This window comes from Theropithecus gelada, chromosome 16, assembly GCF_003255815.1.
Source record: "Theropithecus gelada isolate Dixy chromosome 16, Tgel_1.0, whole genome shotgun sequence".
Taxonomy (NCBI): Eukaryota; Metazoa; Chordata; class Mammalia; order Primates; family Cercopithecidae; genus Theropithecus; species Theropithecus gelada.
Window position 1 is genome coordinate 63,866,071 of NC_037684.1, and position 16,717 is coordinate 63,882,787.

At 49.2% G+C, this 16,717-nt stretch overlaps 1 protein-coding gene across 1 annotated transcript in view; it reads right to left on the minus strand.

Moving 5' to 3' along the window:
- Nucleotides 1–534: 534 nt before the first annotated feature.
- FXR2 (FMR1 autosomal homolog 2) overlaps nucleotides 535–16,717 on the minus strand; it is a 29,373-nt gene continuing 13,190 nt past the window's right edge. Inside the window, exons 4-17 of the mRNA XM_025362964.1 lie at nucleotides 15,134–15,205; nucleotides 14,882–15,030; nucleotides 14,375–14,468; nucleotides 12,869–12,985; nucleotides 5,451–5,621; nucleotides 4,330–4,408; nucleotides 3,569–3,678; nucleotides 3,229–3,315; nucleotides 2,707–2,929; nucleotides 2,289–2,486; nucleotides 1,999–2,199; nucleotides 1,809–1,904; nucleotides 1,557–1,657; nucleotides 535–1,231 (exon numbers count right to left, since the gene is read on the minus strand). Coding sequence (XP_025218749.1) covers nucleotides 1,136–1,231; nucleotides 1,557–1,657; nucleotides 1,809–1,904; nucleotides 1,999–2,199; nucleotides 2,289–2,486; nucleotides 2,707–2,929; nucleotides 3,229–3,315; nucleotides 3,569–3,678; nucleotides 4,330–4,408; nucleotides 5,451–5,621; nucleotides 12,869–12,985; nucleotides 14,375–14,468; nucleotides 14,882–15,030; nucleotides 15,134–15,205 — 1,794 coding nt within the window. The 3' untranslated portion in view covers nucleotides 535–1,135. The remainder of the gene's footprint in view (nucleotides 1,232–1,556; nucleotides 1,658–1,808; nucleotides 1,905–1,998; nucleotides 2,200–2,288; nucleotides 2,487–2,706; nucleotides 2,930–3,228; nucleotides 3,316–3,568; nucleotides 3,679–4,329; nucleotides 4,409–5,450; nucleotides 5,622–12,868; nucleotides 12,986–14,374; nucleotides 14,469–14,881; nucleotides 15,031–15,133; nucleotides 15,206–16,717) is intronic.

A 16,717-nucleotide genomic window follows, 5' to 3' on the forward strand; every position in this document is an offset into this window, starting at 1 on the left:
ACTCGAGTTGAGAGGTCTGTGATGTGCATGCCGGATGAAAAGCCTGGAGCCAGATCAGAACACCACCAAGAAGGCCGGGCCCCAGGCTCCAGAGGCTGCCGTCAGGGAACCCTGCTCCTCATTCTGCCCAACGGCCCAGCCCAAGCCCCAGGCCTCAGGTAATCGGATTAAGCAGCCTGCCTTGGCTCTCAGCTTCTAGCAGGAACAGCTCCAGCTCTGAGCAGCCCTGCCTAGCCTGTGCTGTGACTCAGGGTATAGGAGTGGCCCAACTCCCTCCATCAGCAAACTTGGGGGAGGGGAGAAGCAACAAGGCACAAGCCCCCCCTCCTCTGGACCAGGAGGGAGAACCTGGGCCTGGGGAGTTTAGGAATGTCAGGAATTCCCAGAAGTAAGACCATCTTTGGTCTTACTTCAATGAGACAATGAGAAGTCAGGTGTGGAGGAACAGAAAACAAGAGCGGGGGGTCAGCGCAGGTCAGTCCTAGAGAAACAAACGGACCAAACTGGGGACAAAGGCGGCACAGGAGCCAGAGGGCCATTTGGATTTTTTTATTCTCTTTTTAAATACTGTACAGTGAAAAATAAATACGCCTTCTCATCCACCAGACAAGGTTGGTCCCCTCCCCCGGGGGACCTTGTCACCCCCCTTCATACACACCCCTGGTTCTACTCCAAAACCTTCCCCGTGCCTCCCACCCACTTATCTCTTACTATCCCCGTCTTCCACAGTGATGAGGCCCCAGAAATGGGGGGTACAGGATGGGAGGAGGGATAGCAGGGGAGGCCCCCTGAACGGTCAAATCTGGGTGGGTCAAGGAGCACCCCCCCACCAACAGGTGGAGAATGGGGGTGTTCAGAGAGAGATTGGGGCATTAGAGGATAAAGGCACATCCAGTCTGATGGGGAAGGAGAGAGGCTCCCCTTACCCTGGGGGTAGGGTGGACAAGAGGGAGGGGGTATGACCCTGTTACACACCCCTCCACTAGCTCCTGGAGGTTGGGGGGTACCCAAGCTGCTGTGCCACCCCCCTCCCCCCTAGATAAGAGCAGCTCCAGCGCAGGTCAGTTGGGCCTGTGAGGGCCATGGTGTTGGGCAGCAAGCGAGATGGAGAAGGGAGGGGTGCAGGCTGGAGGTTTTATGAAACCCCATTCACCATACTACCCAACTCCAAGGGGGCGGAGAGCTCCCCATTCTCCGAGGGGCCCTTAGGAAGCTTGCTGACAGAGTCACCCTGAGGGGAAAGTGGGAAAGAAAACAGACAAGCAAGAAGCGGTGAGTAGAAATTCAGGTGGGAGACATTTCTACCATCCAAGCCCTCCTGGCATTTGTTGATCCAGAGGTTGGTTCCCTCATGATCCAGTCTCTCTTACTTGGGATCCACAAAATGTGAACCACACTTTCCTCTCTATCCTATTCAAAGTTTACACTAGTCTAAACTCCATCAGACACAGCTGCCTCTGCAATTCAGTAAGAGATTTATTTGTGAAATTTGTTGTGCCCTCTGCCCCAGAGTAACAACAAAAAAGGGATGGGTAAATCACATCTTGCCTGCCTACCTTCTGTCCTGAAAGAGAGTCCTCTGAGGGTTTAGTGCGTTCCAGGGGTGGCCGCTGGCGGCTCTGAGACTCTGCTCGTGAGATATAGTCAGCCACAGTCACTGGGGAAGGCAGGAGATTAAGACTTTCAGATGGAATTCTGGTAGCCAGCCCAAGACACCCACTGAACCCGAACCCCTGATTTTCACAGGGTAGGAAGCATCCCATTCTCTCAGCTCTGAGGAAGGATTCTGGTGTCCAGAGTTGGCTGACCTGGCTGGCGGTCTCCACTGATAGAACCATCCGTCCGATTACCACGGTTACGGCGGCGGCGGCTGCGATTACGACGTTGAGGTCTTGATTCATCTTCTGTAGGGCAGGAAAAAACCAGAGTCACACATCTAACCTCTCACCCTCGATTCCTACCCATGTCTAACTTTCCAGACTCCAGGCACACCCTCACCCAGGCCATTCTCTGTCATGTTGGGCCCATCTGATTCCAGGCCTCCATCCATGACGGTCCTGTCTTCATCAGTGCGGCGGCGGCGGGAGCGGCGGCGCCTGGCACTTGCTGGGGGGGGTTCCCCAGGTTCTGAATCAACCGGGGGCTCTGGTTCAGATGTGTCCAATAGGCTGTAGGGATTACTGTCTGGATCCTTCAGCACTGGTCAGAGGAAGAAGAGGAGAAGGTGGCATTCAGGTGCCCATCATCTTTTGTTTTGGCCCATATTCATGAACCCAGCTGTCTGGTACCTGAGCTAATAGATGAAGAATTATATCTCGAAGTGGGCCGGGGGGCAGGTGGGGGTCCCCTACCCCGGCCCCCAATCGGCCGCCTCCGGCTTTCTTCCCCTCGGGTTGGGGGATCCCTGTCGCCAGGCCCAGCTCGGTTGGGTTCCTCTCTCTTCTCTGACTCAGTCTCTGAAGCTGTAGACACATCTGAGCTGGGGCCTGAAGAACACAGTGGGATTTATTCACGGCCATTCGTCCTACCTCAGGATCCATCACATCCCCCAAACTGGAAGAATTCTCCCTCTCACTCACAAGTCCCCCAGCCAATCAATCACTTCTTTATCATCTCCATCCCAGATTTCCCCAAACTTCCATCCAGACCTCTGCCTCTACCCACAAGCCCTGCCACTCCCTGCCTCCTGTTCCCAAGCTGTCTCACCATAGGCAGGACCGCCTGTCCTCCGGCCACGGCCACGGCCCCCATAGCTGCCCCCATAGGTTCGAGTCGCATGGAGGGAGGAGGAGGAGCTCTCATCGGTGCTATATCCAGCCTTGTCGCTGCCACCGCTGCCCCGCCCACTCCCAGGAGGGCGAAAGCCCAGCCCAATCTGCCGAAGCTGCTCATCAATTTGCAACCTCTCCAAGCGAAGCTGCTCTACCTCCTGGTTGGGTAAAAGACGGAAGAAGAAGCGAAAGGAGAAATAAGATCAGTGCCTTTCTTCATGCTTCTCCACCCTGACTGTCCCTCTATATCTAATCTCTTAGGAATGCAAGGAGAAGGAAGACACTGGCTAAACAAGGAAAATTCTGGGACCCAACCCTATAGCCCCAAATTTCCACAAATGTTTTCTGTTCTACATGGAGAGACAAACAGAGCACCAAAATTCCTGAGTTGACCCCCACAGCAGTCTTAGTTCAAACCCTTTCCACACCCAGCTCTGTCCTCTCCCAGCCTGGGTACCTGCAGGTAGGAAAGGTGATACTCCAGCAAAGCCTGGGCATTGCTGATGTTCTCTCGGGTGCCAACAAAAATGAAGGGAACCATTCCCTGGAGAGCAGAGAGCAGAGACGATGGATCAGAAAGGAAAATGAAATGGAAGGATTAACCCCGCCCAGTGTCCTAGGGGAACCTGCCCAGTGGGATCATTCTGGGCTCTAAATCTACTAGGGTTAAACAAGTTTCCGTACTCCACCCTCTCAAAGGACAATCCCAGCCCTAAGAGGACAATCCCAGCCCTAAGAGGACAATCCCATTTACTTCTGGAAACCAATCTCTATGCCCACTTGCCCCGTACCCATACCTCCTCCCTGGGGTTCTTCTTGTCATTATCCCCTTCCACTCGAACCCTCACCACACCAGATTTATCCACAATCTCCTGGATCACTTTCCCGTTCTTTCCAATCACTTTGCCTGGAATAAGTAAAGGAGGAATTAAGCCTTTTTTTTTTTTTTTTTTTTTAAGGAAATAAGAATAAAGCTGCCGGGCGCGGTGGCTCAAGCCTGTAATCCCAGCACTTTGGGAGGCCGAGACGGGCGGATCACGAGGTCAGGAGATCGAGACCATCCTGGCTAACACGGTGAAACCCCGTCTCTATTAAGAAATACAAAAAACTAGCCGGGCGAGGTGGCGGGCGCCTGTAGTCCCAGCTACTCGGGAGGCTGAGGCCGGAGAATGGCGTGAACCCGGGAGGCGGAGCTTGCAGTGAGCTGAGATCCGGCCACTGCACTCCAGCCTGGGCGACAGAGCGAGACTCCGTCTCAAAAAAAAAAAAAAAAAAAAAGAATAAAGCTGATAAACCGTCTTCCAGCCTCATTTTCTTTATATGGATTCCATTTACTTCATTCTCCTGCTTCTAGTTTTCTGATGTGTTTTTACAGGACAAAATGTTACAATCCCTAGAAATTCATTCTTTCATTTTTATCACTCCCATTACAGACTGTTTCTCTGTCCTTGTGAAACTGAGAGTCCACAGGGAGGTGCCAATCCTAGATACAAGCTCAGAATCACTGTAGAGAATCTTGATTCTGACCTCTAACTGTATATACACGCCACCAACTCACCAACCAGGTTCCTGGGCACTTGCACTGAGTCCTCAGAAAACTCAAGGTAGCTTCGGGCCTGTCGGCAAGCCTCGGGAGTCTAAAGGAAGAACAGCGGGGAGTTGTTACTAAAACAGAAGACCAGCTGGGTGAGGTGGCTCGTGCCTGTAATCCCAGCACTTTAGGAGGCTGAGGCAGGCGGATAACTTGAGGTCAGGAGTTCAAGACTAGCCTGGGCGATATGGTGAAACGCTATCTCTACTAAAAATACAAAAACTCAGCCAAGCATGGTGGCTCACGTCTGTCATCCCAGCTACTCAGGAGGCTGAGGCAGAAGAATTTCTTGAACCCAGGAGGTGGACATTGCAATAAGCTGAGATTATGCCACTACACTCCAGCCCAGGCAACAGAGTGAGTTAGACTCCGTCTCATAAAGAAATAAATTAAACAAATAAATAACTTAAAAAAAACAAAAACAAAAACAAAACAGAGGACCTTGGCCAGCCACAGTGGCTCACACCTGTAATCTCAACAGTTTGGGAGGCTAAGGGAGGACTGCTTGAGGCCAGGAGTTACAGACAAGCTTGGGCGACACAGATCTGGTCTATTTTTGTTATTTTTTGGTCTCACTCTATTGACTATATTGCCCAGGTTGGTTCAGTGGCACCATCATGGTGTATTGCAGCCTCGACTTTCTAGGCTCAAGTGATCCTCCTGCCTCAGCCTCCCAAGTAGCCAAGTAGCTGGGGCCACAGATGCATGCCACCATGCTCAGTTAACGTTTTTTGGTTTTCTTCGGGGGTAAAGACAGGGTCTCTCTATGTTGCCCAGGTTGGTCTCAAACTCCCAGGCTCAAGCGATCCTCCCCTCCATCTTCCCACTTCAGCCTCCCAAGTACCTGGGACTATAGGTGTGCACCACCACTTCCAGCTAATTTTTAAATTTTTGTAGAGATTGGGTCTCACTATATTGCACAGGCTGGTCTCAAACTCCTAGGCTCAAGTGATCCTCCCACTTCAGCCTCCCAAGGTGCTGAGATTATAGGTGTGAGCCACTGTGCCCAGCCTGAGGCTTATTTTCTACTTCGGCCTTTCTTCCCTCTATCCCCTAAGAGACCCAGAAGAAAGACATCCTTTGCTGACCTCCCCATAGATGCGGAAAGTGCAGGTCTCTTCACCCAGCTCAATGGCAGTCACCCCAGGTACTTTTCGGGCCTGCTGGATGTTGGCACCATGAGTCCCAATTGCCAGTCCCATCAGGTCCTCTCGCACTGTGAACTCCTCTTGGAAGGCTGCTGCCAACTGCTTGCTTGTCTGAAAGGAAAAGTCACTGTAGGAATCATGGTGGTAGAATCTCAGAACACAGTCCCAGGCACATGACCCTTAGCATAACTTCAATAAGGAAAACTATGTGATATTAACAGAAAGCTAGAACCACTCTGGAGTCTGCTGACCACCAGGACCTGTGTGGAAAGGTCAGGAACTTTTTGTTTTTCCTTTGAGACGGAGTTTCACTCTGTTGCCCAGGCTGGAGTGCAGTGGCGCGATCTCCGTGTCTCGAGTTCAAGTGATTCTCATGCCTCAGCCTCCCGAGTAGCTGTGACTACAGGTGTCCACCACCACTCCTGGCTAATTTTTGTATTTTTAGTAGAGATGGGGTTTCACCATGTTGGCCAGGCTGGTCTCAAACTCCTGACCTCAGGTGATCCACCCGCCTCAGCCTCCCAAAGTGCTGGGATTACCCGTGTGAGCTACCATGCTTGGCCAAGGTCAAGAACTTTTAATTCCACCCCTACCTTCCAAATACCAATGGTTTGTGGGGAAGGAAAGGTAAAGAGGGTAGAGTTTGGACTGAGACCCACCGAAGTTCTGGATTTGGCCCTAAGAGTATCTATCCCTAACAGTATCTATCTGTGTGATCTTAAAACACACACTGCCTCTTGTGTCATCTGCTAAGTGATTATATCCAACTTATCTTATTCTCAAGACTAGCAAGAGGATTAGACAAGGCTGGTGTGAAAGTACTTCTCACAAGGTACATGCAAGTGTAAGGAACTCTTACCTTAACCAAACGAATATCAACTCATCCCCATATAAAACCCAACAACTTAAGTAAAAAGTGAGGGGTAGGCTGTGCACGGTGGCTCACGCCTATAATCCCAGCACTTCGGAAGGCTGAGGCGGGCAGATCACGAGGTCAGGAGATTGCATGGTGAAACCCCATCTCTATTAAAAATACAAAAATTAGCTGGGCTTGGTGGGGTGCGCCTATAATCCCAGCTACTTGGGAGGCTGAGGCAGGAGAATCACTCGAACCAGGGAGTCAGAGGTTATAATGAGCCAAGATCATGCCACTGCACTCCAGCCTGGTGACAGAGCAAGACTCCGTCTCCAAAAAAAAAAAAAAAAAAAAGTGAGGGGTTAAGAAAAACAGAAAATGTGCCTATAGAACACCAGGCTTTCACATCATTTCTCAATCAGTCTTTAGAGGAACCCTTGGGTTCAGGGGCAGGAAGACAGAAAGGTTTTAGAAGAGTGAATCCCATGTTGTAAGCGCCAAATAGAAATAATACCCGAAAGGAAACATTCCTTGATTGCAATACACTACTTCCCACTTCCAAGTTGGATAGGACTGAATTGTAGCAAGGATTTACACCAGGCAAGAAGAGAAAGTTGGGAAAAGAAACTAAGTTGAGTGTTCAAAATCACTACACTAGGAAGGGAGGGGAAGTGATCTACAATGACTTATAAGAGTCTTCTAGATAAGCCTGCAGAACAGCTGAGTTTTCTTTTTTTTTTTTTTTGTCTTTTTATTGAGATGGGGTCTGTCACCCAGGCTGGAGTGCAGTGGCATGATCTCTGCTCATTGCAACTTCTGCCTCCCTTTTTTTGGTATTTTTAGTGGAGAAAGGGTTTCACCATGCTGGCCAGGCTGGTCTTGAACTCTGGACTTCGTGATCCGCCCACCTCGGCCTTCCAAAGTGCTGGGATTACAGGCCTGAGCCACCGCGCCCGGCCGCTTTCAGGTTTTTAGAGGCTTCACTACTGGGCATGACTGATTAAATCACTGATCCTCAGTGACTGCTTTAACCTTCGGCCCCTTTCCCCTCCCTGGAAGCTGGTGGGGGTGAGGCTGAAAGTTCCAACCCTCTAATCATGAAGCCACCTAGAGGGGCTAGCCATGAATCAACTCATCAGCATACAAAACACACATCACTGGAGATTCCAAGGATTTTACAAGTGGAATGCCAGGAGCCTGGTCAGGAGACCAAATATGTATCTCTCAGTATCACAGAGCCTGTCAGTCCTACTGGTTTTACTTGTAAAATGTATCCTACGTAAAACTACTCTCTCTCTCTTCCTTTAGCACTCCAGTTCAAGTTTCTCACCTGGACTACTGTGCTCTGTTCCTGCTTCTGTTCTTGCCCCCCTTTCAATCTATCATTGAAACAGGAGTTTAAAACAAGGCACTTTTGGCCGGGCACGGTGGCTCACGCCTGTAATCCCAGCACTTCGGGAGGCCAAGGCAGGTGGATCACGAAGTCAGGAGATCGAGACCATCCTGGCTAACACAATGAAACCCCGTCTCTACTAAAAAAAAAAAAATCAGGCGGGCGAGGTGGCCGGTGCCTGTAGTCCCAGCTTCTTCGGAGGCTGAGACAGGAGAATCAGTTGAACCCGGGAGGCGGAGCTTGTAGTGAGCGGAGATCGCACCACTGCACTCCAGCCTGGGCGACAGTGCGAGACTCCATCTCCAAAAAAAAGACAAAACAGAAGGCACTGTGAACTCAATGGCTTCTCAGTATACACACAATAAAATCCCCCTCAGCCTACCGTACATGTCTTACATGATCTACTTGCTGTCTGACAAAATTTTGTATCAGTCTCCCTTTGCTCACTCTGTGCTAACTACACAGGTTACAGTGAGCTGAGATCGCACTACTGCACTCCTGCCTGGACAACAGAGCAAGACTCCATCTCAAAAAATTAAAAAACAAAATAAAATAGGCCAGTGTGATGGCTCATGCCTATAATCCCAGCACTTTGGGAGGCCAAGACAAGTGGATCCCTTAAGGCCAGGGGTTCGTCACCAGCCTAGCCAACATGGTGAAACTCCGTCTCTACTAAAAATACTAAAATTAGGGTTGTGTATAGTAGCTTATGCCTGTAATTCCAATACTTTGGGAGGCCAAGGCAGGTGGATCACCTGTGGTCAGGAGTTCAAAACCAGCCTAGGCAACATGGTGAAACACCGTCTCTACTAAAGAGACAAAAATTAGCCACATGTGGAGGCGCATGTGCCTGTTATCTGAGCTACTCAGGAGGCCGAGGCACAAGAATCGCTTGAACCTAGGAGGCAGAGGTTGCAGGGAGCAGAGATTGCACCATTGCACTCCAGCCTGGGTGACAGAGGGAAACTCTGTCTCAAAAAAAAAAAAAAAGAAACAAAGAATTAGCCAAGTATGGTGGCGTGCACTTCTAATCCCACCCACCCAAAGGCTGACGTGAGAGGATCACTTGATCCTGGCGGGTGGAGACTGCAGTGAGTTGAGATCCTGCCACTACATACACTCCAGCCTGGACAACAGACTGAGATTCCATCTCAAAACAAAAAACAAAAACAAAAAATAAAGTTTGTATTATCTGAAGGTAATAGTAAATTTTTCCTGCCAGTGCCCTGAGCAGGATCCCTGAAGAAGTCAAAGATTATCATGACCCAGCAATTGCACAGCCACAGAAAAAAGCCTCCCAAAAAGATCAATTCACTTGATAAATGGAAATGGGTATTCAAATACACACACCCTATTCACTTAGAATGTTATACTACCAAGGAAAGGGAATCTGACAATTACAGGATGTCAGAATTCAAAAAGATCTCATAGAAATACTCTAGTCAGGCTAGGCGTGGTGGCTCACACCTGTAATCCGAACACTTTGGGAGGTTGAGGCCAGCGGATCACTTGAGGTCCATAGTTCGAGATCAGCCTGGCCAACATGGTGAAACCCCATCTCTACTAAAAAAGACAAAAATTAGCCAGGTGTGATGGCACACACCTGTAATCCCAGCTACTCGGGAGGATGAGGCAGGAGAATTGCTTCAATCTGGGAGTTGGAGGTTGCAGTAAGCCAAGATAGTGCCACTGCACTCCAGCCTGGGCGACAGAGACGCTATCTCAAAAAACAAACAAACAAACAAAAAAACAACAAAAAAAGAAATATCCTTTTTTTTTTTCTGAGATGCAGTTTACTCTTGTTGCCCAAGAGTAATCTCGGCTCACTGCAAGTTCCACCTCCTGGGTTCATGCCACTCTGCTGCCTCAGCTCCCCGAGTAGCTGGGACTACAGGCAGCCGCCACCACGCCCGACTAATTTTTGTTAGGCTAATTTTTGTATTTTTAGTAGAGATGGGGTTTCACCATGTTGGCCAGGCTGGTCTTGAACTCCCAACCTCAGGTGATCCACCCTCCTCAGCCTCCCAAAGTGTCGCGATTAGAGGCGTGGGCCACCGTGCCCAGCCATATCTTTTTTTTTTTTTTTTGAGACAGAGTTTTACTCGTCACCCAGGCTGGAGTGCAGTGGCGCAATCTTGGCTCACTGCAACCTCTACTTCCCAGATTCAAGCAATTCTCCTGCCTCAGTCTCACGAGTAGCTGAAATTACAGCCGTGTGCCACCACGCCCACCTGAATTTTGTCTTTTTAGTAAAGATGGGGTTTCACCATGTTGACCAGCCTGGTCTCGACTCCCAGCCTCAGGTGATCTGCCTGCGTCAGCCCCCCAAAGTACTGAAGTGCTGGGATTACAGGCGTGAGCCACTGCGCCCACCCTAAAAAAGAAATATTCTAGTATAGGCTGGGTGTGGTGGCTCACACCAGTAATCCTAGCACTTTGGGAGGTACAGGCAGGTGGATCTCTTGAGTCTAGAAGTTCAAGACCAGGGCCGGGCACAGTGGCTCACGTCTGTAATCCCAGCACTTTGGGAGGCCAAGGCAGATGGATCATGAAGTCAGGGGTTTGAGACCGGCCTAGCCAACATAGTGAAACCCCGTCACTACTAAAAATACAAAAATTAGCTGGGTGTGGTGGCACACACCTGTAGTCCCAGCTACTTGGGAGGCTGAGGCAGGAGAATCGCTTGAACCCGGAAGGCGGACGTTGCAGTGAGCTGAGACCAGGCCACTGCACTACAGCCTGGGTGACAAAGTGAGACTCCATCTCAAAAAAAAAAAAAACCATTCAGCCCAGCATGGTGTCTCACGCCTGTAATCCCAACACTCTGGGAGGCCAAGGCAGGTGGATCACGAAGTCAGGAGATCGAGACCATCCTGGCTAACATGGTGAAACCCCGTCTCTACTAAAAAAACATACAAAAAAATTAGCCAGGCGTGGTGGCGGCCGCCTGTAGTCCCAGCTACTCGGGGAGCTGAGGCAGCAGAACGGCATGAACCCAGGAGATGGAGCTTGCAGTGAGCCGAGATCACGCCACTGCACTCCAGCCTGGGCAACAGAGCGAGACCCTGTCTCAAAAAAAAAAAAAAAAAACACAAAAATACGTTCAAGACCAGCCTGGGCAATATGGCAAAACCACATCTCTATTAAAAATACAAAAAATTGGCCAGGCACAGTGGCTCACGCATGTAATCCCAGCACTTTGGGAGGGTGGTAGATCGCTTGAGGTCAGGAGTTCGAGCCTAGCCAACATAGTGAAACCCCAACTCTACTAAAAATATGAAAACTAGCTGGACATGGTGATGGGCTCCTATAATCCCAGCTACTCAGGCGACTGAGGAGGGAGAATTGCTTGAACCCAGGAGGCAGAGGTTGCAGTGAGCCGAGATCATGCCACTGCACTCCAGCCTGAGCGACACAGCAAGACTATGTTTCAAAAAAAAAAAATTAGGCTGGGTACAGTGGCCCACGCCTGTAATCCCAGCACTTTGGGAGGCCGAGGCAGGTGGATCACCTGAGGTCAGGAGTTCAAGACCAGCCTGGCCAACGTGGTGAAACCTCATCTCTACTAAAAATAAAAATATTAGCTGGGTGTGGTGGTAGGCGCCAGTAATCCCAGCTACTTGGGAGGCTGAGGCAGGAGAATTGCTAGAATCTGGGAGGTGGAGGTTGCAGTGAGCCAAGACTGCACCACTCCATTCCAGCCTGTGCAACAGAGCAAGACTCCATCCAAAAAAAAAAAAAAAAGAAAATTAGTTGAGCATGGTGGCACACGCAAGTAATTCCAGCTACTGAGGAGGGTGAGGTAGGAGAAACACCAGAACCTGGGGAGTCAAGGCTGCAGTGAGCCATGTTACTCCAACTTGGGCAATGGGAGTGAGACCCTGTCTCAAAAAAGAAAAGAAAAAACGAGGCTGGGCGCAGTGGCTCATGCCTGCAATGCCAGCACTTTGGGAGACCGAGTTAGGCAGATCATCTGAGGTCAGGAGTTCGAGACCAGCCTGGTCAACATGGTGAAATCCTGTCTCCACTAAAAAACACAAAAATTAGCCAGGCGTGGTGGTACATGCCTGTAACCTCAGCTACTCAGGAGGCTGAGGCAGCAGAATGGCCTGAACCCAGGAGGTGGAGGTTGCAGCGAGCCGAAGTTGTGCCATTGCACTCCAGCCTGGGCAACAAGAAAGAAACTCCCTCTTGAAAAAAAAAAACAAAAAAGAATAAAAGAAATGTTCTAGTTTACCTATTAAGTTGTGAGAATGAACAAATAGAAAAAATATTTTAAATATAAAATTTAAAAAAAGAAACACTCTAGCCTACCGACCTCACTGGCACAGATGAAGATAAATCTCAGCGTAATGAAATTATTTGCCAAAAGACAATTATTTGACAAGACTTAGCATTCCAAGTCCAGTGGTATGCCCAGTGTCCAAATGGTTCTCAAATATATCCTGCAAAGTCGTTTGGTTTCCACAGGTGATTTGGGGGTGTTGGTGGAGGTAAGAGCCATGTCCTTTCCACTTTTAGACAGAGCTGCTCTGACTGATTATTTTATGCATTGTGGTTCCAAGTAACATTTAACTTCATCAAAAAGGGTGCCATCGGCTAGGTGTGGTGGCTCACGCCTGTAATCCCAGCACTTTGGGAGGCCGAGATGGGTGGATCACATGAGGTCAGGAGTTCGAGACCAGCTTGGGCAACATGGCAAAATCCCATCTCCACTAATCATACCAAACTTAGCCGGGTGTGGTGGCACATGCCTGTAATCCCAGCTACTCAGAAGGCTGAGGCATGAGAATTGCTTAAACACAGGAGATGGGGGTTGCAGTGAGCCGAGATCATGTCACTGCACTCCACCCTAGGTGACAGAGCGAGACTCTGTCTCGAAAAAATAAAAAAAAAATTGGTTAAAAGAAATCTGAAAATAATTGTACTATACCATGATAGAGCTCTGTCATCTGGAGGAGTCTGAGATAAAATAATAGCTGAACCAGGTTTAATTGCCCAGAAAAAGCCTTAGTCTTTGTTCTGTAAATACAAGAGCATGGATGGAGGACAGGGTAGGAAGGGAGGAAGGCAGTATCTTCAGCAGGAGGAAAAGGAGCTAAAAGTTACCTCTAGGTGCTTGGTAGCTTCTTCATTTCGGGACATAAGTAGCAGTTTGGTGCGCAGGCTTCGGAAATGCATATCACCCAGCAGAGATGCTCGCTTCACAGGGGCTTCTGTGGTTGACTGTGAGGAAACCGGTGGGAAAGTCATTAAAACTGGCTTGGACTAAACACTGAGGGAGAGCCAGGGACTAGAAATCAGGATGCCTAAATCCCGGGAAAAGGGTTGAGGAATGAAGCTAGCAGGCTGGGCGCAGTGGCTCATGCCTGTAATCCCAGCACTTTGGGAGGCCGAGGCAGGAAGATCACGAGGTCAGGAGTTCGAGACCAGACTGGCCAAGAGGGTGAGACCCTGTATCTACTAAAAATACAAAAATTAGCCAGGCGTGGTGGTGCACTCCTATAATTCCAGCTACTCCAGAGGCTGAGGCAGTAGAATCGCTTGAACCCAGGAGTCGGAGGTTGCAGTGAGTCGAGACTGTGCCACTGCATTCTAGCCTGGTGACAGAGCAATACTCCATCTCCAAAAAAAAAAAGAAATGACGCTAGGAAGGAGGAGACTCACTGTCAGTCCCACAAAGGCTGACTATCCGGGTACTGAAGGACAATGGTTTAGAGAGAAAGCAAAGAGCAAGCATAAGGTGAGAGCTACATACTCTATTTCTGAAAGTCCAAGTATCAAGAGAGGGTCTCCAACCCAGATGGCAACATGATTATCGCGTTTAAAAAAAAAGGTCAGAGGCCGCGCATGGTGGCTCATGCCTGTAATCCCAGCACTTTGAGAGGCTGAGGTGGGCGGATCATGAGGTCAGGAGTTCAAGACCAGCCTGACCAATATGGTGAAACCTTGTTTCTACTAAAAATACAAAAATTAGCTGGGCATGTTGGGTGCGGTAGCTTATGCCTGTAATCCAAGAACTTGGGAGGCCGAGACGGGTGGATCACAAGATCAGGAGTTCAAGACCAGCCTGGCCAAGATGGTGAAACCCTGTCTCTACTAAAAATACAAAAAAAAAAATTAGCCGGACGAGGTGGCAGGTGCCTGTAATCCCAGCTACTCAGGAGGCTGAGGCAGGAGAATCGCTTCAACTTGGAGGGCGGAGGTTGCAGTGAGCCAAGATCACACCTTTGCACTCCAGCCTAGGCGACAGAGTGAGATTCCACCTCAAAAAAAAAAAAAAAAAATTAGCCAGGCGTGGTGACGCACACCTGTAATCCCAGCTACTCGGGAGACTGAGGCAGGAGAATTGCTTGAACCCTGGAGGTGGAGGTTGCAGTGAGCCGAGATTGTGCCATTGTTCTCCAGCCTGGGCAACAAGAATGAGACTCCGTCTCAAAAAAAAGAAAAAAAAAGGTGGACTACCTGGGCCTGTAGGAGTCAGGAGCAACACAGTCCTCTCTGACAAATAAATATAAGCACATTTAAGCCCTTTCCTTTCTGCAAAGGGGTTAAAAGGGGAAAAAGAAAAAATGTTCAAAGGGCTTATGTGAAATTCAGGCAGAATAAACTCACCAGAATGAAGAGTTCACTGTTTGTGATGTTGAGAAAGATGCAGTTGGCTCCCAGCGCTTTCTTGAACTCTTTATGGACGTTTTCATTGGAGCAGCTGCAGAGGAAAAAAGTACTCAGAGGGCAGAATACAGAGAGTACAGTGAAGAGCTCTGGGGAGGCCAGGCATGGTGGTTTGCACCTGTAATCCTAGCACTCTGGGAGGCTAGGGCAAGATGATCACTTGAGGTCAGGAGTTCAAGATTAGCATGGGCAACATAGTGAGACCCTGTCTCTATTTAAAAAAAAAAAAATCAGAGGAGCAGGGCTGAGTGCATAAGAAAATAAGAGGGACCACAGTTAAAGAACAAGGATGGGAAAATAAACAGAGTGTCTTCTTAGCAAGAAGGGCTCTAGAGGGCCAGGGGAACAACAGAGAAAACTGCAAAGTGGGAGTGATGCCTCGAAGAAATAAAGCCAGAGATTAGGGCTGTAAAGAGGGCCCTCATTCCCACCATCCTTAACACTCACGCTTCTCTCAGATCCTCGGGCACAGCCATGGTAACCTTGAAGAAGCTGCCTTTGGTTGCAAGGGGATTGGGATTAACTGGCCGAAGTCGCTCCAGGGTAACAATTTCATTGTAGGTGGCATCACAGGCAGCATATTCAATAACATAGAACTGGCATATGGTAAAAAAGGAGAAGTTGTGGATGACCTGAGCAACTTTCTAAGAATAAAATATTTGTTTCAGTAGTTCTCCAAAGGCATTCCCAGTCACTCACATCTCCCTTCATCATCCGCACCCGGGCCAGCCACCAGCCACAAGGTTCCTGTTCATTGGCTCGAGAATAAACCTAAAGAAAAGTAGAGAATCAAAGAGATATTGAAGACCACCCAAAAGTATCAAGAAAGGGATGAGGAGGCCAGGCATGGTGGGGCTCACACCTGTAATCTCAGTGCTTTGGGAGGCTGAGGCAAAAGGAATGCTTATGCCCAGGAGTTCAAGACCAGCTTAGGCAACGTAAACAATAGAATAACCATTAAGATACTTGGGGCTACTGGGCACAGTGGCTCACGCCTATAATCCCAGCACTTTGGGAGGCCAAGGTAGGAGGATCTCTTGAGCACAGGAGTTCTCAAGAATGGTCTGGGCAACGGCGACATAGTGAGACCCCATCTCCACCAAAAAAAGAAAAACAAAAAAACAAGAGGCCAAGCATAGTGGCTTACGCCCATAATCCCAGCACTTTGGCTGAGGTGGGCTTATCACCTGAGGTCAGGAATTCAAGACCAGCCTGGCCAACACAGTAGAACCCCACCTCTACTAAAAATACAAAAATTAGCCAGGTGTGGTGGCACATGCCTGTACTTCCAGCTACTCAGGAGGCTGAGGCAGGAGAATCGCTTGAACCTCGGAGGCAGAGGTTGCAGTGAGCTGAGATCGTAGCACTGCACTCCAGCCTAGGTGATAGAGCAAGACACTGTCTCAAAAAGAAAACAAAAAAGAGGCAGTTGTGGTGGTGCACGCCTGCAGTCCTAACTACTCAGGAGGCCAAGGTGGGAGGATCACTTGAGCCTGGGAGGTTGAGCCTGAGCAGTGAGCAGTGAGCTATGATTGCACCACTGCACTTCAGCACGGGCAACAGAATGAAAACTTGTCTCAAAAAAAAAACAACCCAACAAGATATTTGGGATGGCCGGGCGTGGTGGTTCACGCCTGTAATCCCAGCACTTTGGGAGGCCAACGCAGGCAGATCACAAGGTCAGGAGTTCAAGACCAGCCTGGCCAACAGAGTGAAACCCCATCTCTACTAAAAACACAAAAATTGGCCAGGCGTGGTGGCTCACGCCTGTAATCCCAGCACTTTGGGAGGCTGAAGCAGGTGGATCACAAGGTCAGGAGATCGAGACCATCCTGGCTAACATGGTGAAACCCTGTCTCTACTAAAAATAAAAAAAAATAAAAAAAAAAAAATTAGCTGCGTGTGGTGCAGGGCGCCTGTAGTCCCAGCTACTCGGGAGGCTGAAACGGGAGAATGGTGTGAACCCAGGAGGCGGAGCTTGCAGTGAGCCGAGATCGCGCCACTGCACTCCAGCCTGGGTGACAAAGCAAGACTCCATCTCAAAAAAAAAACAAAAAACAAAAATACAAAAATTAGCCAGCCTGGTGGCGTGAGCCTGTAATCCCAGCTACTCGGGAGGCTGAGGCAGGAGAATCACTTGAACCTGGGAGGTGGAGGTTGCAGTGAGCCGTAATCACGCCACTGCACTACAGCTTGAGCAACAGAGTAAGACTTCGTCTCAAAAAGAAAAAAAAAAAGATATTTGGGATTCATCTTTTTCTTTCTTTTTTTTTTTTTTGAGAC